General features: G+C 40.6%; 2 protein-coding genes across 17 annotated transcripts in view; both read right to left on the bottom strand.

Annotated features, from left to right (window-relative positions):
• The window catches only part of MON2 (MON2 homolog, regulator of endosome-to-Golgi trafficking), an 84,862-nt gene extending 79,821 nt beyond the window's left edge, over positions 1-5,041 (bottom strand). For all 12 annotated transcript variants that reach the window (XR_014228109.1, XR_014228110.1, XR_014228111.1 and 9 more), the window contains exon 1: positions 4,798-5,041. Coding sequence is in view for 9 of the 12 variants with exons in the window: in XM_082311212.1 (XP_082167338.1) it covers positions 4,798-4,908 (111 nt within the window). In the remaining 3 variants the exon portion in view is untranslated. The remainder of the gene's footprint in view (positions 1-4,797) is intronic.
• A 15,905-nt stretch (positions 5,042-20,946) lies between these two features.
• The window catches only part of USP15 (ubiquitin specific peptidase 15), a 70,040-nt gene continuing 66,163 nt past the window's right edge, over positions 20,947-24,823 (bottom strand). For all 5 annotated transcript variants that reach the window (XM_082309537.1, XM_082309538.1, XM_082309542.1 and 2 more), the window contains 4 exons: positions 24,334-24,483; positions 23,824-23,927; positions 23,154-23,242; positions 20,947-22,847 (listed from right to left, as the gene is read on the bottom strand). In XM_082309537.1, coding sequence (XP_082165663.1) covers positions 22,662-22,847; positions 23,154-23,242; positions 23,824-23,927; positions 24,334-24,483 — 529 coding nt within the window. In that variant the 3' untranslated portion in view covers positions 20,947-22,661. The remainder of the gene's footprint in view (positions 22,848-23,153; positions 23,243-23,823; positions 23,928-24,333; positions 24,484-24,823) is intronic.

Raw genomic sequence — 24,823 nt, forward strand, 5'->3', positions numbered from 1 at the left:
TTCAACTGACCAAAGTATTCAAAGCGAAAACTGTGCTGCTCTTCCAGGTCGAAGGAAGTCGAACACTCTTTCTTTATCAGCCCCACCATTCCAAATTACTGCAGCAGCAAACATCCTAAAACAGACAGACACCTGCAATCCATTACGCAGCTGCTAAGCAGAGGGCACAACCTGTCCCACAATGGGTCTAAACCAGGCCAAGCCATCCTGCCACGGGAGGACGCAGTCCCTGCCCGCCCTCTCCCATCCCCTCTTCTACCACCACAAGTGTGCCTGTAACTGTTAAAAGTCAAGAAAAAAACTGAGTCAACATAGGGACTACAAGCCTCCTAGAAAGCTGAGACTGTTGGACTGGATCTGTGTAAACAACAAGGAGTTATATCTGACTGGAATTAAGGCTGAGAAGAACTTTTTGGGTACGCTTATATTCCCTTTTAACTCGATTATTTCTGCTAAATATAAATATTTTCCCCTTGTATTTCTAAGGTTTTTTATGCAGTGAAATTACCTAACCAAATCAGATGCAGCTTACAGAACAGTATTTTCATGCAGTAATAACAAACAGCAGGTAATCTATTTAGCACACTAAACTATTTTCAATTTTGTGATAAAACAAAATTCTTACTCCAGTTCACTAAAGAGAGCACTGTCAGCTTTCCACGCACCCAGCACAGGATATTGAAACTCCAGTCACTAGCAGGTTAAGATAGTCTATAAAGCTTTATGTGTGTGCCACACAGTTACAATGCTCTAATACAGAGCAAACCTTAAAAGTGTTAAAAACAAGGGTATGACAGCCAAGTGGTATTGTTTTCTAGGAGAAACGTCAGATTCCTTAAGATAACATGAGCATGACTTACAACGGTACCAAAGACTGCTTCATGCTCTGTAATTTCAAGCTCCAAAAGATACTGTTTAATTTACAGTTGCCCTGAGAGCTTCTATCACACCCCTGGTTGGTGTCTATTTTTTATAGCTGGGAAATGGAAATATATTGTGAAAATAAGAATACATTTTTCAGCAATGTCATTATTTGTACATCTGCCAATATAAACAGCTTTGGCATATCACAGACTTCACCACCAAGTCACTCTTTGGCCATAGTATATAGCCTTCATGCCTAGTATACTTCTGTAGTCGGTGCTGATCTGAGGAAGTATCACAGAGGATTTATCCACCTATCAAACAGAAACAGTCAAAACCACCTAGCAACAGACAGACATGGGTCTGAAGCCTAATAGTAACTGGTATTCCCCACACCCTTAAGAAAAATAAGTCTAGCATGTTAGTTAATCCCCAAACATCGTCAGCAACACAACTTCAAACCCACTGATTCCTTCCGCAGCTCCCACTCTCAATGTATTAAGTGGCACCACCTAGGAAAATCCTACTCGGGTATTATTTGTCACACGGAGCAAAGATGAGGTATGGATTGCTTCGGGGCCAACAATACGTTCTGTTACTTCTTAGTTAAAAGCTCTTTTTAACTAAGGGGAAGGAAGTTTGCCGCACATTTGTGCCATGAGTTTAACATTGGGAGAAACTCAGTAATTTCACTGTTTCTTAACAGATTATCAAAGAGCCAGCAAAAACCACAGAATCCACTCTTGTGACTGAACTTGCAACTACATGATTTCCACATAAATGTGACCTACTAAGAAAACTACAGACTTTTACAGAAGTAATAGAGGAATACGAGACGAAAGTGCTTAAAACACTGAAAAGTTCAAGTTGCATCTCCAATAAGGGCTTAAGACCTTGTTTCCAGCTCCTAACTGAGGATAAGGTCTAAATCCCACAGCCTGTGGGATCCCACAGCCGGCTGTCCCCTTTTCTGCTGCATCCACTCCCCGCCCCCCCCCCCCCCCCAAAAAAAAATTCCGATAAAGCTCTTCAGCTGTCATCTACCTGCCTCTTCAAAGAATTATTTAATATTGTTTTGGCCTCTCTGTACTAATAGATATGGCATTAGTTTGTAATAACATAGGCATTAGAAAGATCTTTAAAAAGAGAAAACTAAACCCCTATTTAATTAAAAAAAAAAAAAAAACAGGCTCTATTTTTCTGATCATACCACTTTGTAACTCCTTACAGTACTGATTAAAAAAGGATTTGCTCAAATTAATAATTTGAGCAACAAGTAGAATTGAGAACTACACTACTACTTTTATCAGCAGCAAACCTATCAGCTAAATTCATTTTGCAGAATTTTAACAGTATTAATATAAAAATCAAAATAACAGAACAAATTGTTTTAGAAATGGCTGACAACAAATAGCTGTGAGCAAAATTTTAGATTATGTCAGAAATTGAAAAGACTTTTAGAAGCAGTTTACCTTCATACAGTACCTATCAAATCTAACAACTACAATACAGCTCATAACTATTAATTTTGGTCTAGGAGTCTTTCAATAGCTTTATCAGAGTACGATAATTTTATTAAGTGACATGGAAGCATACACATCAGCTGCAAGATAAACTCATAAATTACATTGCATGTGGTAGTGATGAGAACAGTCTAGTTACACTGCAAGTAAAAAAGTGAGATTATACATAGTAGGAATTTGCTTTAAAAAGCCTGGGTTTAAAAATGGTTTAAAAAGCTGGTGCTGTTACAAACCAGTAAGAACATCATGCCATTCCTCTGATCATTCTAGCCAAATCTAATAATGATCAGACCAAATGCATGAGATTAAAATACCTGTTTAGCAGTTGAGATTTGACAGAAAAGGACATCCGTCTCCTTTAAAAACTAGAACAAAAAAAAAATGGCTTCCAGAAGTGAGGAAGTAAGATCGCTTCCTGCAACTGTATCATACATCCTACTATAGGACTGCTCTCACCTCAGACCTCTCTGTAAGAGCCCACAACTCATAGCAGAAAGAGTCCCACCTCTTTATAAACACCTTCCAGTACTATTCCATAGATCTACCTGAACTCCAGACAACTGTGAAAAACTGTGTTAAGTGTTTTTAATGAAGTAAGCCATGCAAATTGCTGTCGAGATGTAACAGGGAACAACACAAAAGTCATACTTACACAAGAATATGATAAGCATGCTGAACAAGTATCAAGAACTGCACGTGCAGTGGTTACTCTAACCTTCAGCCTGGCAAACATAATGAAGCAGTACTAAAAATACTAGCTTAAGAATTACATTGCCCATCTGCTTTGTAGATCTTGAAGAAAGTAAACATTAACACAGTGAGGAAACTCTTACAGAGACCAAACAACTTACTCAGAGTCACAGTAATACACAGGAGAAAGTGGAAGCAGCACCCCCGCCTCCCTCCAAAACACAGACACAGATTTCTTTTCCACTGACCACAACTTTTTCTTATTTACATGTGACCACACACAATTTCTCAGAACTGATCACAACTTTCTCTTGTTTTTCTCTGACCACACACAATTTCTCAAACACACTGCCATTCCTCTGCAACCTATAATCGTGTATGACATGCTCTGCTACAGCATGATGCTTCATGCCTTTCAAAACAAGTACAGTCATTAGCTTCAATTCATCTGTTAAAGTGTATAATACTTCATACAACATTAAACATGCTATCACTTAATTGGAACTAAAGTCACATTGCATACATAATTCCTTTCTTCCACACTGACAGAGTCTTTACCATATTTTCCTAGGTACCTTTCTGGTTCTGCAGCTTAATCTGAGTTAATATGTTAGTATTTTTCCTCCCACTATTGTGTAGAAAAAATATTTTTTAAAATGGCAAGCGATAAACTACTGATAGGGAAAAAGTTAAACTGACTGCGTGAACACAGCTAAAATGCATATTTCAAATTAGAGAGAATTTCCCTGCAGTTAAAGTAATCCGGCTCATCAAAATAACTGAAGTCTCGAGCTGTACACAGAGTAAAGTGAGGTTTGAGAAATAAAACATGCAATCCTACTGACATAAATTTATTAATGGGATTTTTTTAACGGAAGAAAAAAGTAACCTAAACTTCTCTGTCTCCCAAGCTTCCTCCGTTGTAACCACACCATTGGAAAGCCACATCACCCCAAAATCGCAGAGCACGCTAGCGGTCACCGGCGACCCACACAGCTAACACCGGCCGACACAGAGGCGCAACAGCGAGAAAGGAGGCACGCCGACCCGGCAGCTAGGCTTCGGGACGCCTGTGCGCTCCCTACGCGGGCAAGACACAGCCCTCAACCGCGACGTGCGCGGCCCCGCGGCCCGCGGCGCCCCACGGCAGCCGGCGGGGCGGCCGCGGCCCGGCGCGGGCAGCGCCCGGCCCTCCCCGGCGGGGCTGCCCCTCCTCGCCCGCCGCCCGCGCTCACTCGCTCGGCGCCCGCCCGCCGGTGCGGCCGCAGCCTGAGCACCGAGCCCGCCCCGGGCGAGTTCCGCCAGGAGATGCCGAGACAGCCGAGCCAAACTTTGACTTTCACCTCCGGGAGGGCGCTGGGGGCGAAGCGGGGCTGCCCCCGCTTGGCCCCTGTCAACAGATGATCCATCTCCCCAGCCCCGCTCCCTGAGGTGAACTAGCCCGGCCCACCTCCCCGGCCTCGGTAACGCGTTAAAAACAACAACCCACAGGCAAAACCCGACAGGCAAAGCCGCGTCTCGGCACCGACAGCGCTCGGCAACCCGCGGCCATGAAGGACGGACCTCACCGGGAGCGGCACCGGGCTGAAGGGGGGCACGCGCACGCCGGCAGCCTCCGCTCCGGCCGGGCCCCGCGGCGAGGGAGGCCCCTCCGGAGCGGCGCCCGCCGCCCACCCGGCCCGGCCCGGCCCGGCCCGTCTCAGCTCAGCCCGCCCCTCACCTCCTTGACGGGGGGGAATTTTTTCCGGCACTCCAGGCTCAGGCCCCGCAGGTCTCCCTGCATGTTTTCCAGCAGCTTCTTCACGGCTTCGGGGCTGCTGGTCCCGGACATGGCGCCGCCGGGCCGCCCCCGGGCCGGGCGCTGTTCCGAGCGGGCAGGGGCAGCGCCTCTCGCTCCGCGGCCCCGGGCCGACACGTCTGCGCCCGACACCGGAACCCGTCAGCCGCGGCCCCGGCCCCTTCCCCTCCCCCGGGCCGCCGCCGCCGCGCCGCCCCCCCGCTCCCACAATCCCGGGCGCGGCCAGCGCCGCGCGTCAGGCCGCTTCCGCACACACGGCCCGGGGGCGGGGAGAGCGGCGGCCCGCCGGGAGGCGGCACCCGGCCCCCGCCTGCCGGGCCCGAGCCGCGCCGCAGCGGGGAGCGGTGCCCCTTCACCGCTGTGTCACTGAAGCCAGGCCGGGCCGGGGCGAGGGGGGCGGCACGAAGGGGCAGCAGGCGGCCCGGGCCCGGGCCAGGGGGGCCGCCACCGCCGGGCGAGCTGGGGGAGGCCCCTCTCGCCGAGCCCGGCTCCCGGAGGGAGGTCTGCGCTGAATGCGGTTTAAAAAAAAGAGAAGGCGAGACAGGCTGTTGCGGTTTCCTTGTGAATCGCAAAGCTCTTTGCTTTCCCCTGCAGGAGCCAAGGTTTGTGCCCTTCGCCTCCCGTGTGTGCGTACGCAGCTCCCCGAGGTTTTCTTCAGGCGAAGCCAGAGTGAATCCTTCGTTGAGAAGTTTCAGATAAATACGGGCATGGCAAAAAGCGGGGACAGGGTGGCAGTCGGGTCTCGAGTACCTTCCTTGTCACCAGCAGCTGCTCAGCAGTGTCCCTCCGAAATCCAGAAGCTTTTCAACCAGCTGTTTTTAACCCATTTCAAAAGCAGGCAACCGAACAACAAGCATAAGATGCTCAGCTGCGATCTGTTGCTTGTAGCGGTGCCCCCTGCGTAACTTCAGCCACGGCCAAGGCTTCCCTCCCAGCCTTCAGGCTGCCTGGGAGCTTCCTTCTGGAGGACACCATTCATCGTCGAACAGTTAACATTTCACAAAGGTTTTCGTCTCTGTTGCAATAATTATTTCTCCATATTCTGGTTGCTGTAAGTCCTGTACTGCGGTGGCTGCCTGCCTGTAACACAGCATGGTTCTGTTGCCCTTCCATAAACCCAGGGAGTTGGAAAACATTCTTGAGTTTCTACAGTCTGTAGTTTTTAAACTTGGGAATCTTTAAAAAAATTACGAAGAATCAGAACGCAGAATAAATTTTTGCTGCCTTACTATTTGAAATAATTTTATTTTAAATAATGGCTTTTCTTCAGACTTTCCTGAAAGTCTTCAGTCTTATTCAGAGAATGTTTGAAGATTTCTCTTTATTGTTTCTTGTGTGTGTCTTGTAATGAAAAAGGGAAAAGAACCTCTCATAAACTGGACTGTCCCTACTTGTATGTTGGGGTTTGTTTACTGTGAGATACATTGCAAATCAGATAGTAAACAGGTTCCCACTGGCACAGCATTGTACACCGTACCTGTAAACATAAATCTTTAGGTGTGCTTTTTGAGGCAAAAAGCGCAGAATTGCTTTCTAAGTAATTTATTATTTTAAGATCTTTATTTTTGCATCATTTTCAAATTACTGGCTGTTGACAGAACTGGATAAATGGATGTGAGTTTTTAAAACTGCATGTAATACTGGCGCAATTGCATTAGGTGGTCAAACTTTATGTTCCTTCAGACAAGGAATTAGGATTTCACCTGTGAGTTCAGTAAAATCAAACCCATGATTCTGTAATATTGTTATGCTTTCAAAATGCCTTGGTCTGTGTATTCTCAAAAGCTTTGATTTTAATATGCTTACTTAAAAAAAAAAAACAACAAAAAAAAAAAAACCAAGACTGTTGTCTTCAGTAGAACTATTTACATGCTTAACCAATAAGCATTTTCCTAAGAATTTTCCCATCTAAGTGCTTCCATTCTGGGCTTCAATCCCAAGGGCAATTCCCAGACCAGTCCAAAAAATACCTTCATAACAAACATCGATGATTTGCTAGGAGAATGAGTCAATTAATTATTGACTATACATAGGTATTTCTTAGGTAAGCTTTAATGATTTACTTCCTTTTTTGTTGTTTGGACGTTTCTACCTGTTTACTGTACAGGGTGAGCTGTGAGCATATTGGCACTGAATCTACTTGTCTGCCTAAACTAAAACGATTGAAATTTCTTGTGGAATGAGGGTCAGTAAACTGTTCTATAACACTGCCTTTCTTACAAAAAGGGAGCAAATATTTTGGGTAGAGTTTGAATGAATGTGACATCTTGAGTTAAAGCATCCTACTGTCATTTTTATCCCTGTAATCACAATGAGGAAGATAAGGAAAACTGTCATATGGCCATATTTCCCTGTTAACAGTGGTGAGACAAGTAAGAAGAACTGAGATTAATCACATTTAAAACAAGCAAATTAGTGTGTATTAGATTGTATGTGCATACTAATTTCCTGCAAATCTTACTGTTTTGTTTAACCAAACAAGACTACTGCAAACATTCAGTTTGGGTGGGGGGGGGGCTACTCTTACCTTGTGAATGCCTGATGAGTTAACTTACATGAAAGACAGATGATGTTTTCTTTAACTCAAGCCATAGCGGTAAATTTGTCCTCCCTTCCTCACGGAGTAATGCCAACTTCTGAAGTAAAAGTACTGAGGGAATAAAAGATTAGTGCATTTGAGTAAAATTGACAACTTGTTACTGTATAATTTTTTGTTAAGGATTGTGTAAAAAATTGTAAAAATATTTAAGAACAGTAGTGGTAAATATTTTGGAATATAAACGATTACGCCTCTTAGGAACAAATGTTTTATGTATTGTTTGTGCTGTAGTTTATACTGTTTGTGTAAAATGATGGTTTCTTGAGAAAAAGCAGATTATTTCATGATGTTAATTATTTTTATCATATTAGCTTGTACCTGCTGATTATCCATCTTTTCTTATTCCAGGTGTGTAGTGGCATAGAACTGGGAGCATGCTATAGGCTTTCCTTATTTGTAACAGCTTGATAGCAACCCTGCAATCTCTATTAAGTGTAACATATAATTTTTTTTAAAGCTGTTTCTGGCTGACTTTCCACCCTTTTCACTAGTCTCAATTTGCTCAGTGCTCTGTTTTGTAGATCAGGAAAAAAAAGGACCGTATGCTGCTCCTCTCATAAGCAAAAAATATTAACGTTCTTGATTCTTAAAATAATTTTCTCTTCTTATAACATTATAGAATCTTAGATTTATTAATCTGCTGAGATGCATGAAAAAAAAATTTACTGCAGCTCTTTAGCTGTCATTACGATGCCTGGTGTTTAGCTTTCAGTCATCTGCTGTCCTCTCTGCAGATTTAACAGCACCTTTCTTTAACTGTGATGTCAGACAAAAATGAACATACAGTTGTAATAGTACTCAACTCACAGTACTGGAATGCAAAATTAATTGTAGAATGCTGTAACAATGTATTCTGGGGAATTTCATCTGCTACTAAAGTTGAGATAATTATTAACTTTTTAGTGTCACATACTTTCTGCTTATACATTGTGACGCTTTTTGAACCAAGTGGAGCACTTGTGAATTTGGTGAGACCTGCTGTCAGGATCTTAAGAAATTTGGTATAAAATTACTTTAATAAGCAATATTTCTACTAATTAAAAAGGGTTTTTTTTTTAGATCAAGTGCAGTCTCCTCTGTATCTTCTCTGAAGGCTATTCTGTGTTTGATAATTAAATCTCAGTGACTCAGTTTAAAATTTGTTCTATTTGCATACTTCACTTTTTATCACTTACATTTACTGTACATATCTTTTCAACTACCAGCTTTGACACTCAGTCTGCTCTGCATTGCCAGCCAAATACAGCAAGATTGCTCATGGTTTTGGAAATGAATCATACAAGTGGTTGCAGAATTGAAAACTCTTTCAGATCTGCTGAATACCAGAATTGGGAACTATACACATGCCTGAATCTCAGGGGCACCTCTTAAACATGAGATAATATTTCTCACTGTTTTGATGTACACCTTTTGTAAATGCAGAAGATTTATTAGTTAAGCTAAACCAGAGCAGCTAAACTATTTAAACTAGCCAGGATCCTTGTAAGTGACACTGATTTGGTTGCGAATGTGACTTACTGTAGTTGCATTTCATTGCAGTAGGTGCTATTGCATGTATTCCTAACCCTGAGTAAAAGTGCTTGCCTGTCGTTCGGTATGTTTTAAATGCCTCAGTTTCAATTCAAGTCGCTTTTGAGTCAGAAGGTGGAGGAGTATATGTGGACATCTCTGAGGGCATGTTTTTGACTAGCAAGTTAAAAATGCTAGGTAGCTGTTAAGCTAACTTTGTATTGCGCTGCAATTATTATATTGTTTGCTTTGTTACTAAATTTTATGTTATTTTGTGATGGGCAGTGGGTGATTGAAATCATTCCCAGTAGCTTTATGGCCCTCATTACGAACAAAAATGCTCATGAGACCTATTGTGATTCATTAAATTAGCTCTTGGAACCAGTGCTCGTGTTCATTCCAAATGAAGCGCATCAGTCCTTTGGATTCAATTAAACATGGGATGGCACGCGGCTGTATTAATTTCGGGTGTTTACTCCTAGTTGTAGTCCATTCTGATAGATGCATGCAGACGCAGACTCTGAGAAGAGGGTTCTGTCGCCACATTATACAGAGGCAAAACTATCAGATTTCACTGTGGCAATGAATTGGTTTCATGCTGATGGGAAGAATCACGGCTTTTCCTCTGAGTTTGCTTTACTAACACTCCTGTATACGTTTGTAACTTATATGAGTCTATACATGGTAACAGTACTAAACAAACTTAAGGATATGAAATATCATCAATTGTGCAGTCATGTAAAGGTGTTTGCAGACATCTCTGGTGGTTTTTTCCACTGCAGAGTTAAGAGTCATGATGGAGAGAAATCTGCCTCGTAGTGGATTGAACATAGATACTGATACCAACAGGCAAAGTTAAATTTTGAATTAGAAGAAGGGATGGATTAATATCAAATACTTCCTGTAGTTCTTTATAAAAACCTATGCGTTGTATTGGTCTGTGTAAGCACAAAGAAGCCTTAGACACATGTGAACACCTCAAAAGCTCCTTCTTAAATTATGGACACAAGAAATTGGGCAAGAGAGTATTTCTGTTGTGCCCACAAATGGGTTACAATCACAGGTAGTAACCTCCCTCTACTACCTGTTTGGGTTTTTTTATGGAATAGAAGGGAAGCCCTCGTTCCTTTAGGACGTGGCTGTATGAGGAAGTTAGATTTACCAGCAAATTGAAAAATACTTTGTTTTCCAGCATGAATTCTCCTTCTTATGAATTTAGCCTGTGTTCCTTTTTGCATAGGTGTGAGCATGCATATACATGTTAATACACATTTTGTTTGTATATTTGCATGTTAATACACGTTTTATTTTGTTTAGTCAACTAAAGGGGCAATCCCAGCTGCTGTCTGTCAGTGAATCATCCTCTTTGTCTTTAGCAAACTATCAGTAATTATGTCACATTATCTTTAAGGTCACTGACAAAAATATTAAGTAGCAATGCCCAAAATGTCAGACCTATGACGTACTAGATACTCAGCAATGGTTCCCTATTGAGTTACAGTACAATCGCTTCAGGGCCTGCACACAAGTCTCTCAACCAGAGGCTTAGGTGCTTCCATGACTCTTGTGTAACCAGCCAGCAAAGCCGTTTTTCCCATTTTTCCTGCTTGAATCTTGTCCAAACAGATTCTCAAAGCCGTGGGGTTTTTTTTGCATTGCCCTTTTGAGTACTGGTAATTGAATCAGCTGAACCTGTTAACATCTTTTCTGAGAAAGAACTGCTGTCCACTGCTTGAATTAATTTATTGCTGTGTTAGAGCTAGCAGCATAACAACAGGCAAACAGATACATGATATTCACAAAATCTTATCGGCAGCTCCCATACCCCTCATACTTACAACGGAGCATGAGTCAGGACAGATTAAATAACTTTTCCAGCTCACACAGGAAGTATGTGGCTGGCCTGGGAAGTAAACCTTACTCTGTGCATTAAACTGAATCTGTCTTTCATTCGCTTACACAATAAATATTATTTATTAGATAACAGAATTATTATCTATTCAGGCAGTGTGTGCCTGTGAATTCTCCCTGCATAGTATGTAATGCAGTCCATTTCCCTGCATAGTATGTAATGCAGTCCATTCATGATACCTTGTTTTTCTGCCAACTGTAGGAAATACAGAAACCGTGACGGAGATTTTACTTGACAGTTGTTTACACTGGAAAACCCCATGCTGACCATCCCTGCTGCCATCTTAGCAAATAGCGCAGCCTGAGGTCACGGTCAGTGGCTGAAGAAACTTCAGTGATGTTGCACTTCTGATCAGAATTTACTGGAATCTTCATGTCCGTTATTAGGAATTTGGGTTCAGAAATCAAGGCATAGATGTGTTGAAGCAAAGTAATTGTGATTCTAGGCAGCGTTGTTTGATGCAGAGCTCTTGCAGTGGACAGTGGCTTCAGCTGCACTCTCAGGAGAAGCCTTTTCCTGAGTGTCTCATGCTGGCTGCAGGATGCATGATGTAAAAATGCCCGTCAAGAATGTCAGAAATATGCATTGTCCTGCAGTCTGTTTATTTTGCTGTTCTCTCATCTATTTATTTGCCAAAAAGCTCCCTACATCTTTTTAATCATTTCCTTTTTATCTCTTCTTCAGCTTGTATGAAAATTATGGAAATATTTCCAGACACCTAGTAACCTACGGACAATCCACTAATCACAAAGCAACACCAGAGAGGAGAAGGATGTTCCCCTGTGTAAAAATAATTCTTTTTGGCTGCCGCAGCAGAGAGGAGAAGCCGCTGGATGCTTTCCCCAGGCTCTGGTGAATCCCTCTTTAAGATAATCGTTCCAGATGGCAGCCCTGGGGCTTCTAAGCGGTACTATTACTACAGGAGAGTTTCATAGAATCATAGAATACCAGGTTGGAAGGGACCTCGAGGATCATCTGGTCCAACCTCTCTAGCACAACCTAGACGAGATGGCCCAGCACCATGTCCAGCTGAGTCTTAAACATGTTCAGCGTAGCAGAGTCAACCACTTCCCTGGGGAGATTATTCCAATGATTGACTGTTCTCACTGTGAAAAATTTACCTCTCATGTCCAATCGGAATCTCCCTGGGAGTAACTTGTACCTGTTACCCCTTGTCCTCAACACGTGACTCCTTGTAAACATCTTCTTTGTAGCTCACCTTTAAGTACTGGTACATGGTGATGAGATCACCTCTAAGCCTCCTTTTCTCAAGGCTGAACAAACCCAGCTCTCTCAGCCTACCCTCACACGGCAGGCTTCCCAGACCCTTGATCATCTTGGTGGCCCTTCTCTGGACCCCCTCCAGCCCGTCCACATCTTTTTTGTATAACGGGGACCAGAACTGTACACAGTATTCCAGGTGTGGCCTAACAAGCGATGAGTAGAGAGGCATAGTGACTTCTTTATCTCTGCTGGTGATGCCCTTTTTGATGCAACCCAGCGTCCTATTGGCCGCCTTGGCCGCAGCAGGACACTTCACTCATGGTGAGCTTCCTGTCCACCAGGACCCCCAGGTCCCTTTCCACGGAGCCGCTCTCCAGCCAGGTGGATCCCAGTCTGAGCTGCACTCCTGGATTATGTTTTCCCAGGTGCAAGACCTTACACTTGTCTTTGTTAAACTTCATAAAGTTCTTGTTAGCCCACTCTTCCAGCCTATCCAGATCTTCCTGCAGGGTGGCTCTCCCTTCCAGAGTGTCTACTTCCCCACTCAATTTGGTGTCATCTGCAAACTTCATCAGGCTACACTTGATCCCATTTTCCAGATCGCTTATGAAGATATTGAATACATTGGGTCCAATATCGATCCTTGAGGGACCCCACTCGTGACGGGTTGCCAGTTTGAAAAAGAGCTATTTACCACCACCCTTTGGGTACGGTCCGTCAGCCAATTCCTCACCCACTGCACAGACCACTGGTCCAGGCCATAACGCATCAGTTTCTCCAGGAGGAGGCCGTGGGAAACCGTATCGAAGGCCTTGGAGAAGTCCAGGTAGATAATGTTGACCGCTTACCCCATGTCAACCAAGCAGGTCACTGTAGCATAGAAGGCCACCAGATTTGTCAGGCACGATCTGCCCTTGGTGAAGCTGTGTTGGCTTTTCCCAGTCACATGCTTCATTTGACTCGTGATGGCCCCCAGGAGGATCCGTTCCATGACTTTCCCGGGGATTGAAGTAAGACTGATGGGCCTATAATTACTCGGATCCTCCCTTGAGCCCTCCTTGTAGATAGGGGTAATATTTGCTTTCCTCCAGTCCTCTGGGACGTCCCCCAATCTCCATGACTTCTCGAAGATTATAGGGAGTGGCCCTGCAATGACATCAGCCAGCTCTCTCAACACCCTCGGGTGGATGGTGTCAGGGCCCATCGATTTGTAGGGGTCAAGCTCCTGTAATAATTCACATATACTGACTCCTTCTTCACTGATGGTGGGTCTATGTTTGGATCCCCCTGGATTTTCGTTTCCAATGCCTGGGATCCAACAGTGTTGGTAAAGACAGAGGTGAAGACGGTGTTGAGAACCTCTCCCTTTTCAGCATTGTTGGTGACTGATTCACCTCTACTGTTTGACAGTGGGCCTATGTTTTCCTTCTGTTTCCACCTCCAACTTACATACTTGAATCTACTGAACGCATTTTAGGTCCTTTGCATTAGGGGTGGCCTGTGTCTATGTAGTCAGCATTGCAGTAATATCTATAAAATACAGAAAATATCTATAAAAATAGATAAACTCACTATAGTCACATAAGTAGCATGGAGGCCAGCACACTAGTTAGGTATTCTTTTCTCACACTGCCACAGCTACATTGCTGGCATGACCAACTTAATTAGTAGCTAACTCAGACCAGCCTAGAAGACTCATTATGGCTATGTACTTCTGAGAGCCTCCAGCACGACTGTTCGCAAAGATTACTGGAGTGTGACCACTTAGTTATATTACAGGCAGTTCTTTCTATAAACCATAAGGATTAGAGATTTCTTGTAGAAGATGAAGAACTCTTTTTGGTATAGAGACCTTGATTTACCTTATAAGTTGCGCTCATCTTTGGTGCTTTATGAAGATTATAGACCTGTTCTTACTTCATTCAAAGGACTTTGCCCTTGATATAAATATTTGTATGGCTGCATGTGTGGCTGTGTTTATAAGCAGTAGTCTGAAAGAAATTTTGTTCCTCAGGTTGGGTCAAAACTGATAAACAGAATGAACATAGTTCTCAGACTTTGGAAGATATCCAAAGAAATCCAGTCGTAAAGAGCGAAATGCTTTCCTTTCTAGTAAAATGACTATACAGCTCACCTCCGCATGTGAATACGTATTCCCAATAAAGCAGATACATACCACAGTGTGTATCTATATCCTGGGTCATGTACCAGCAAGTACATCCATATCCAAGGATGCATACCTGTGGCAATTTCATAATTATTACTGACATTTTGGGAGCATAGAAGTTGTATTCAGTATTTCACAAACGGGAGTCCCTTTCTGGAGCCTGCTCCCAGGACACGGTGGAGGAGCTTGTCTGCCTCCTCACACCGGTGCGTGGATGACCGCTGGCTGGAGCATAGGAAATTCCAAGTCTAAACACTCGCTCTTCCAGCTGAGAGCCAAGCCCTGGAGCTACTGAATGGATCATTAGGTGGGATGTGTAAGAAGCTCGTGTGAAACTTGTTCAGCCAGTCTGAGACCTTATTTCCCTTTGGCAGTATGATCGTCAGTAGATTCCTATGGCTGTTTATTTCTAGGGGCCTTACTTCCCTGCTCCCGTCATAACTAACAAAACCACACCACAACCTAAGAAGAATTTGATAAACAATTTAATTATAAAATTAGCAGTTAACATGTACTAAGTATTGACAAATTCTTTACCAAATGTTTGTGCTTCTGACCAGCTCAGCTGCACTTCGGTATGGGGGCTACAAATGTCTGGTGGGCTTGAATGTCTGATTTTGTTGGAGGCAGGATCATAGAAAGCCAGGACCAGCCTTACCGACAGAGTTACAGTAGGGTTTCAAAGAACTTGATGCTTCTTTTTTTTTTTTCCCCTTCAGGACATTTGGAGCCTTCCTTTGTAAACCTGTTCCTCAACGTTATTAACACATCTACTGCTCTCAAGACATTTTCCAATACTTGCACTAATAAACTGCAGTTTTCTAGATAATGACTAGGTGAGGACTCGTGTCAAAAAATAGTATGGCTCTTCTATTACTGTCTTACTTAAAAATGTCCTAATAATGTGCTAGAATCACCTCTAGATTGTTTCCTTTCTTGTGTTTTTCTGTATCTTTCATTGAGCAGTTAAATCCATTACTAGGAACCAAATTACTTTTGTTTTCTTTCCCTATAAGGCAACCCATATCTATCAAAGATTTTAATTCTCAGTCACCTGTTAGTGACTTTTGCAGTATTTGCTTTTTTTTTAATCATAGGACTCTGCTTTTTTTAGAGTGTATTTGAAGTCCTCTACCACCTCCTTATTAGGATCCTACAGCTACTTTCTCGTTACATTCATCTTTACTATTCACGCAGTATAGGCTTTTCCATACTCCTGCCCTTGTCTTAGCTGTGATTCATCGTTTTGACATACATTCACAGTTCTGCACAATTTCTTCCTCTTTGCCATGAGTTCTTTTGCTTTTGTCTCCTACTCGTGTACAGTCACATTGGGTTACTTGATACATTTGTTCTGGAATGGCGTATAGAAATTGAAATCTTAAATCTGGTTTGTTTCCTTTTATTTTTAACTGGACATTTCTTCACAGAAGTTTGGGGAAGATTTTTATTAGTTGAATAAATTAAATTGGCATGTCTGTGTGGGCTTTTTATTTCAAGGAAAGAATATCATGTCTGTCAAATTCTAATAATATTGTCAAATGCTACTGAGAAAACGGGGACATTATAATCCATCACACTTGATATTAAGGGAGCAATTTACATCATAAAAATGAGTTTTCTAAATTACGATCTCAGACTGAGCATGATGCTAACCAAACAGAAATCCAAAGATTATAGGGAGAGGATAACCAAATGCTTCCTATAGTAAGTAGTTCTACAAACTTTCTTCATTTATCTCTTAATCTTTGCCACCTTATCTGAAAAATGTTACAGAAGTGTCTAAGGTTACATTTCCTGAAGACAACTTCTAAGGCATTATTTCCTATACCAAAAATCAACATGTACATCTAATTTCCTCCAATTGTGTAAAAATAAGTTAATTCAACAATTCAGGATATTTTATGAAGAAAGTTCTGTTGTCTCCATCCCATCAGTTGGTGGTGATTATTGTATATTATAGGCATCAGAAGTCTGAATATTTTTGTTATGCTTGGTCAAAACTTTTCCATTGACTTTATTGCCCAACTGTAGTTCATTAATCTAAAATGTTCACAAAATTGTTTTAATTGAGAATTTGGAAAACAAAAAAATTTTACTATATAAATGATTTTATTTTACAGTAAAACCCAAACCCATTCACATAGTGTCAGAGGCCAGAAACTCATTGCTGGCAGAGAACTTTTTTAAAGTAAAAGATGTGAAAATCTAACAGTCCTAGTACACTTTTGAAAAATGTGTCTGAATCTAGGTCTCAGCTCTGCAAGTTGTATTTAGGATCCATGTCATACATGGCAAAGTTATTCAGGACTTCAGTCTCACCAAATAAATAGGTTATTTAGACACTGCATTTAATTCATTGAGCAGCTATTAGGTAATGCAAAATTAGTCAACATGACTAATGTATTTTATATTTGATTTAGCAAATGCAACTATAGAGGTGCAATGCTGTGTAACTTTTATTGACCTGTTCACTTGCCACTGAATTATATTAGGATTTATGGAAGCTGCTGTTTCCCCATTGGAATGGGAGGAGCAAACTCAAATGGGATCCAAATACCTTTTCCTTTTATTCAGCAAATTGCCCAAGGAAACCAGTCCTATATGAGTAGTCCTAAACTGTATATTTCATATCACTGAGAAACATACATCTGAGTTGGCAGAAGGGATGTTCTTTGTATTTGCTTTTAATAGGTATAGATGATGCAGTGTTAGTAATTACCGTCCCTTCTGTTTGCCGACTTTTTCCTCAGCTGAGAGACATATTTACACAACACTCACAGCGCAGTATGTATTTTATAACATTGACAGATGCTGAAAACAAGCATAGCTCATCTGAATTCTTTCCAGACACCCTTCGTTGTGTTCTGGAAAATGCCTTCGTGCCCCCGGAGCAGGCTGCAGACCTCGTTTCAATTGCACGATGTGTAGGTTTTAATTTTCATTTTTGAGGAACCATGCATTTTTCAACAGGGGTGTGTCTGAACCAGTCATTGTGCTTTAACAGGAACTGTCACGGAAAAGCAGGGATGCTCTTCCAGCATCCCAAAGAAAGAAGGAAAAGGGAGATGTGTGTTTCAGTTTAGGTGGTAACTGGGGGTGAAGAGTTACTTTGAGGAAACGTCAATAAAGCGAAGAGGTCGTTCAGATGGGATTTGGAGCAGCTTCATGAGTTTGATTTAAGTTAGAGAAATCATACCGTTTGCTACCCTGAAATAAGAGCATAGGTTTTATTCCCATATGAATGAATTCTTACAAAAATTAGGGAGTGAAGGCCTTCCCTCAAACCATGCTGAGCTCAGAGCAAATACCCAGAGATTCAGGCCTCCATTCAAAAATAATAAAGTGGTGGCATTAGGTCTGAAGAGGGAGGAACATTCCTCTGAAAAGAACAGGGTATTTGCAGATTCATAGATCTCAAAGCCGAGGCAGATGGCTCAGACTAAGTCTCCATCCTGGCAGGGGAAGGGCCATGGCACCTCTCGGCTGCCTCCCTCCCTGGCCCGGGGAAGGCATCCAGCCCGGCGTTAACACAGCACCCACCACTTGCCTCTGCTGGTATCTTCTTTCTCCTTGTTAAAAAGTATAAAAAACTCCCACACTTATCTCTGTTTTCAGATTGTCTGGTTTCAGTTTTGAACCATTAGTTCTTTGAACGTTTCTCTCCGCTCCAATACCCCCTGCATACAGTTATTTCTCCCCTCATAAGGTATCGCACGCAAATTGAGGCACTTCTCAGTGGTCTTTCTGAGAAAACAATTCTGCTTTGTATCTGTTAGTGCAAATGTATTTACTCCGGGGTTGTAACTTTTTTTCTATAATGTCTCCCAGGTTACAGTCTGAACTTCTAAAAGGTGGTAACTCCAATGGTGTATTTTCCCCGGAGCCTTACCACAGACCTGGGAAGATTAAGTCAACTTCTTATTTCTGCGTGTGTATCCATGGAGAAGTGCTTCTGCCACTGTTTCACATTGGGAGCTCATGCTGAATTGCTTGTGCACCAGGGCTGCACAGGATTTAGGGGTACTTACTACTTTCCACTTTCTGGAGCTATGATCTGAATATTTTACACACTGAATAAAAACGTTAATTTAAGAGCAAGTGCCACTAACTTCTCCAATAACACCCCTATTCCACAATGATTTCCTAAGGGAAACTCTTTTGAGATTGTTGGTTGGTCCCTAAACTTAGTATTGGGTGATACTGCGTAACATTCATATTTTGATGAGAATAATGTGATACTTAAGGTGATAATTAAGTGCCAAGCACTGAAATAATTCTAGGTGCACCTGTATTATAATCTTTATCAACTTTTTCAATTACTGTCCCCCCTCTAATAACAAAACTTACTTTTTATAAAACCATACTGACGGATGTGAATTCTTTATCATTTGAGTCCTGTATCAGCTTTTGCATATCTGGCCCAGGATGACTGTTGATGCTACCTGGCATATAGTAACCCAGTTCATTCCCTAGTTAATGGGATAATTGGTCATAAATTTGTCACATTTAGACTCTTCTGGGGTTTCCATGCTATTCCAAGATTTAATTTCTTTTCAGTAAGCCAAGTCTCTGCCTGCCTCAGGAGCACACTGTGCCAGTAAAGCATGCAATGTTGGAACTAAGAAAGTAGGACTGTTTTCACAATGTTTGCCCCCCCAAGGAAGAATTAAAAAATCTGAAGAGAGGAATTTGCCTGCAGACTAAGAATTTGCTTATTCTATCAAATATAGCCTTCATATTAATTGTTTCACTACAGTTATAGTTATTTTCTTTGTCAAAGTAACTAGTATTTAGAAACAATGAGAAACCATAGCCTGAAATTACAGTCTGACATCAAAGGCGGCAGCATAATTTTTGAAGAAAACTGATGGGTTTGCCAATTAATTTCTTTGCCTGCCATACTGACTTCTCTCTAAAGATTTCAAAAAGCTTAAAAAAATACACTGCACTCCATAACGCAGCGCTAACTTGCTGGGAAAGCTAGGAGGGGTTGTGGCCTTCCCATTAGCAACTAGCTGTAGATGCAGATGTTGCTGCATCATCTGGCAGGGTAATACCTGACAGCTTTTCTCATCTGTCATCTCACCTGTAAGTTGCAAACTTCACTTCAGTGCGCCAGGAAGGCAGGGAGGACTTAAATTTAAGTGGATGATAGAAAAGATCAGGGAACTGATCTGCACCGAAGCATCCAGAACGCTGCCTGAAGCCAACTAACACAAGAGGTGCTGGGCATTCTCTCTCCACCTCCCCTCCCCTCCCCTCCCAGCCAGGCTTTAAATGAGGTATTGCTGTCACAAAATCCATGGAGTAACTGGGAGCTGCAAGCTGTCTTCTGCCTCCTCCCCTGTTTTGTTTCTGCGACTCTCACACTAACAAGGTTAACTGTATCTTAGCATTTCGGGGTTTATGCTGATACCTATAGCCGTCAAAAAGCTTGCTGTCAATGTAAGCGAAAAAAGAAAGCATACTGTAGATTTTTATCAGACGTGATTAATAAAAAGATGTTAGGACCCTCTTTCTTCTCTATAGAAATGACTAGTTGAGTGACAATAACTTTTGATAGACACAGTAAAGAATAATATGCTTTCTGTAGTTTTAATTTTAAGCATGTCCACACTGGATGAATTATCATATCTTCTGTGTGAATACATAATAGATTTACGAAACTCACAACTTGGCTGAATTCCCAGAAACCTTTCAGACATTCATACAGAAATGTTACTGATTTTTGTATCTGATTAGAAAGCTTACAAACTCAGTGTGTATAATCTTGGAAGCCAAATTAACGATTAAAAAAAAAATTAGAAACACTCTAAGTAATTTTTTCCTAACTAAATGTTACTTTGATTGATACCCTTTAAACTTTATCTGGATGATCCAACTATTAGCGGGTAAGTACATTCCTTCAAATATAAGATCCCATGTATGTATACATATCTGCATTTTCAAAGGGAGAATGAAGTACATTAGGAGACTGACTTATCAGATATTAAAGCTCTGATCTACAAACTCCAAAGTGAGACTTTGGTAAGTCAAACCAGATCCTTTGCTCCTTCGTGATTTTTCCAAGCATGTTCTAGGCTAACATGATCCGGGAAAACCAATGGGAGTATGAATGTAGGGGGGCTCTGTGTGTGTTATTCAGAGAGGATCGCTTCTCTGGGATTACCTCCTCTACTCCACAGATAAACCTCATCTCTCAAGTGCCCTGATTAAAATACCCAAGTTAAACTCACAAGCTATTTAATACATAGCTTTGTATTGGCTTACTGTATTCCACACCTAAATACAAGCTTTTAAGCCAAAAGCTTGTATCATTTTCCTCCCACCGTATCTTAAATATATTGCCTCATTTCACCATCTCATAGTATCTTTCCATTTGATTAATTATTGTTACAGTATTTTAAAAAACAAATAATAGGTTTTTATGACAATAAACAATTTTTTTGCAGCCTTACAAATGTTTTTAGAGTCAGACAATGACAGGAGAGAATCCCTTTTATATAGACTATCTTCTGGAAATACTATTAATCTTATTCCATGTTGGTCATTAAATAGTCATTTTGTAACCGATAATATAAGTCTTAGACAAAGACTACGCATTATGCAAACTCTGTGGGAAAAGAACTTGTAAGAAAATGGAAGACTAAATAAGGCCTTGAATAGCTTTATTGAAATCTGTATAAATAAACATGCGCATTTCAAATGTAAACCCAAGTGAACTCAAGTGCAGACAAAATTTTAACCTCTGTCATGCAGGAGGTTAGTTTACATTTAAAAAAAAAAAAAACCTCAAAGCAGCTTTAAAATACCAGGATGAAACACCAGTTTTAATATCAAGGTATAAAGCAAAGCCATGTCCAACATACCTCATTTATATCCTGGTCAAATGCAATTTTTTAAACTTTTTAATGCTAACATAAATAAATAATTTACCAAAATGTGCACTCACAGAGTGAACTTTTATTTACAATACACAATTTATAACCTATTGTATTTGATTAGTTCAAGTGAAGAACATCATACTTTTTGCTTTTTTCTTTTTTAAATTATTTGTTTAAACAGTGGGACACAAAGCAATTCTCCAGGTAGTAGATATGTGAAGTGTGCCCCCGCACTTAAGAGCCCCTCTCAAAGGCAGTATTGTATACAAATCAACAATACATTCTTCCAACTAGATCAAAGGGAAAGCAGCAAATTAAAAAATGTTTCAAACTGTCACACTTACATTTTGGCATCCTGGACCCCTGAACATAGTTAACTAAAATCCAATTCAAAGTTTGTATGCCTTATATACTGTACAGGTTCTGACTTGAACATGCAAATGCCAATTCTCTTACAATGAGTTACCTTTTCAGATATGCTGTAAGGCTATGGTGAATTCCATCAGGAATACACAAAGAAAATTAACAGGCCTACCTTTAAAGTCATTTTGTTAATTAACAATTTAAAGGCAGGTTATATTGAAAAAATTCTCATCTAAGCCCGATACACAGTCATTACTATGGATACAGAATACTATTAACTCTGACCCTATTACAGACTAGTTTGCAAGCTGTCAAACTACAAAAACTGGGGAGAGAGAACTTATAGCACAATTTTAAATTTTGGACTGACACCAGATTAAAATTATGCATGTCTTATAAGCAAGATAACAGGAGTTATGTCTGCAGAGTAGATTCCAACAAGCAACAAAGGATACTTACATTTAATTGAAAAATTTTTGTTAATGCAGCATGAAATCCAGAACCTGTTCCACAGCAGCAGTAAGATGAACATAATATTCTGGATGCTCAACTATATCACAAAAGGTTAAAACACCTTTTCAAGCTATTTCTTCTATTGTGACCGAATTTAAAAAAAAAAAAAAAAATTAGGGAGAAACAAAAATTTGCTGTTTCAAGAAAACTACTGCTTATATATTTATGACATTTTTACTTGTAGTCTGTGTGACAGCCTAAGGAACATGTATATATTCATCCAGAAACTAGACTTGGCAGTAGTATTCTTGCAGTACTAAGAAAATAAATGTCAGAAGTCCACAGATTAAACATTTTAGTTATTAACTCACGTCCAAAACAAAAGAAAACATAATCCATCAGAACAGCAGCAGAAAACTTAAAAGGGGTTTATTTGTGATTTCCTATATATAGCTTGTGAATACAAGGCTGTAAATGCATTAGAGACAATTTCTGTTTAAGTTTTTATTGTTTCACTTCAAGTACTGCACATGTTAAAATGTAATAAAGATTTACATTCTGTTATCTGAAATTCCCCATCTCAGATTTTTATTCTTAATTTGGTGGGCAATTTCACTCTTTCAATAGGTATCCCCGGCAGGAAAGTCTCTTTTATGGCTTCTAGTTCTTCCATTAGTTAGTGTGCATACAATTTTCATTTTCTAAATCATTATCATTTTCATTGCTGTCTTCATCACTTTCTAGTGGGATGCCTGTGGCAGCTGAAGCACCTTGTTTAGTTTCCCGGTCAAGAGGGAAAAAGCCAGTTCCACTGATTGTGTCCTGTCTCTGGTAGAAGAGCACATATGCTGCCTTGGACTGTAAAACAGAGAAGTGTAATATGCTCATGAGGCTCCAGACAAACATTTACAATCCAAGTTATAATTTTTTTTTTTTTTTTTTGCTTCCAAGTCTACAAGGTAAAATTACAAAGAAATCCACAGCTTTCACATAAGTTATTTTTGCATGTTGGAGCAAACCATTTTTGTTTTGTACTGTCCTTTGAAAGAACACAAACTACTACCTACAAATTTACTGCAGGGTTCATGATTTACTTTTTCATTTTTCTTCCCTCAAGAAGAAAATATCAACAGTCCCAATTTTAGAAACACAAAAGGTACTTGCCACTATTTGGTCCTCACATGCAGCGGACACGCTACTGTCATCAAAGTAGTACCATTTTCCATCATCCTTATTTTTTGCAAAAGCAGTATCTAGGACAAAAAAGTACAATATCTAAGGACTTTGTATCTTCATAGATGTAATATGATCAGTTGCTAGAGTCTGTTACTGTCAAACACTTGACATTTAATTAACTAACACCTATTATCACTATTAACTCATACTTTCACACTTTTTTTTTAAGCAAAGAAAGCTTAACCAATACCATTCCCCTTCTAAAGAGAATGTATAGTGAGAAAGGACAGTGAAAATAAAATCATTTAATCACTTTTTCTTTTTTTCTCTTCTTTCAAGGAGATGCACAATGTACAAAAGTACAGACATGTAAGACAAAATTAGTTGTAAGAGTACAGTAGCTCTTATGGAGCTCTTATGTTTCCTCTTTTCACAATACGCATAGCTAGAAGTACAAAAGAACCTACAATTATCCTTGAAAGCTCATTTCATACAGATTTTTGTGTTAGAACACTTGTGCAAGCATTTCAAGATAATGACAAAAATTGTCCCTCAACCATTAAAAAATGCCATTGATTCAAAGTGATCAGTACATAAATCAAAATAAACATGGAAAGAAAGCTGACACGTAGAATGATGATATCTGAAATCAACTTACAATGCCCTCCTCCCATTCCTCCATAGTGGTTGGAGACAGCAATCAAGTTGTAGCGGCAAGGCCCTGCATTGGGATTAATAAGGAACTCTGACATGTCCAAGTCACTGTTTAAAAAACACACACAAAAAAAAAACAACCAAAAGAAGGTCATGTTAACAGTATTTTTAACCATTTCACATTTTGGTGGTTTTTGAGCCCTTTACTTTATATTGCCCACAAAAAACACATACACCAGACTACACTGACAGGGCATCTCTCTCACTCTGTGAGGAGTGGAACACAAACCAGTAATCTTAGCCAAAACTATTGATAGAGTTCTTCCATACTTATCTACTATTATTATTTTTCCAAGTTCATACTTTTCCCTAGAAGCATTTTTGTCATCAGTGTTAACTGGATCCATGCATGGAAACTGAGAACAAAACCATTTTATGTAATTGCTGGATTAAACATGTGCCCTAGCCATGCTAACTTTTACACTTTTAGCAGCAAAATATTTAAGTTTCTTACTTTACTGGAAAGTCAACCAATGTATCCAACTTGTCCCTCATGTATCTGCTGTAGGAAAAGCGCTTTAGATGAACTACCAGTACAGGGGGCAGTGACCACAAGTCTAACTTCTTGGTAGCTTGCTGATGTTCTTTACAGTTTGGACAATACCTAAAAGAAAAAAAAATGATCAATTTTAAATAATTGCAGTCTCTATGTATGTTAAAACACATTACCATAGAGAAAGTCAGTAACGTGGGAGGAACTGAATGAGCAAAAGCTGAAACACACACACATGTTCCATCTTCTGTTACTAATGCCACTGATATCCCTTCCAGTTTAAAATGGGAGGTGCTAGTGTGCAAGCATGCTCACAGTGAAGCTCAACAGCATTTTACACACAAAAGTAGCACCACCCAATACAGGATTCTCGTCTCCTATAGTAGTCCCTGTATCTTTCGTTAAAACACAGCTTTCTCATATTTTGTAAAAAAAAGACGAAGGGTTATGG

Source organism: Platalea leucorodia, assembly GCF_965183815.1.
Source record: "Platalea leucorodia genome assembly, chromosome: 4".
NCBI classification, from domain to species: Eukaryota; Metazoa; Chordata; class Aves; order Pelecaniformes; family Threskiornithidae; genus Platalea; species Platalea leucorodia.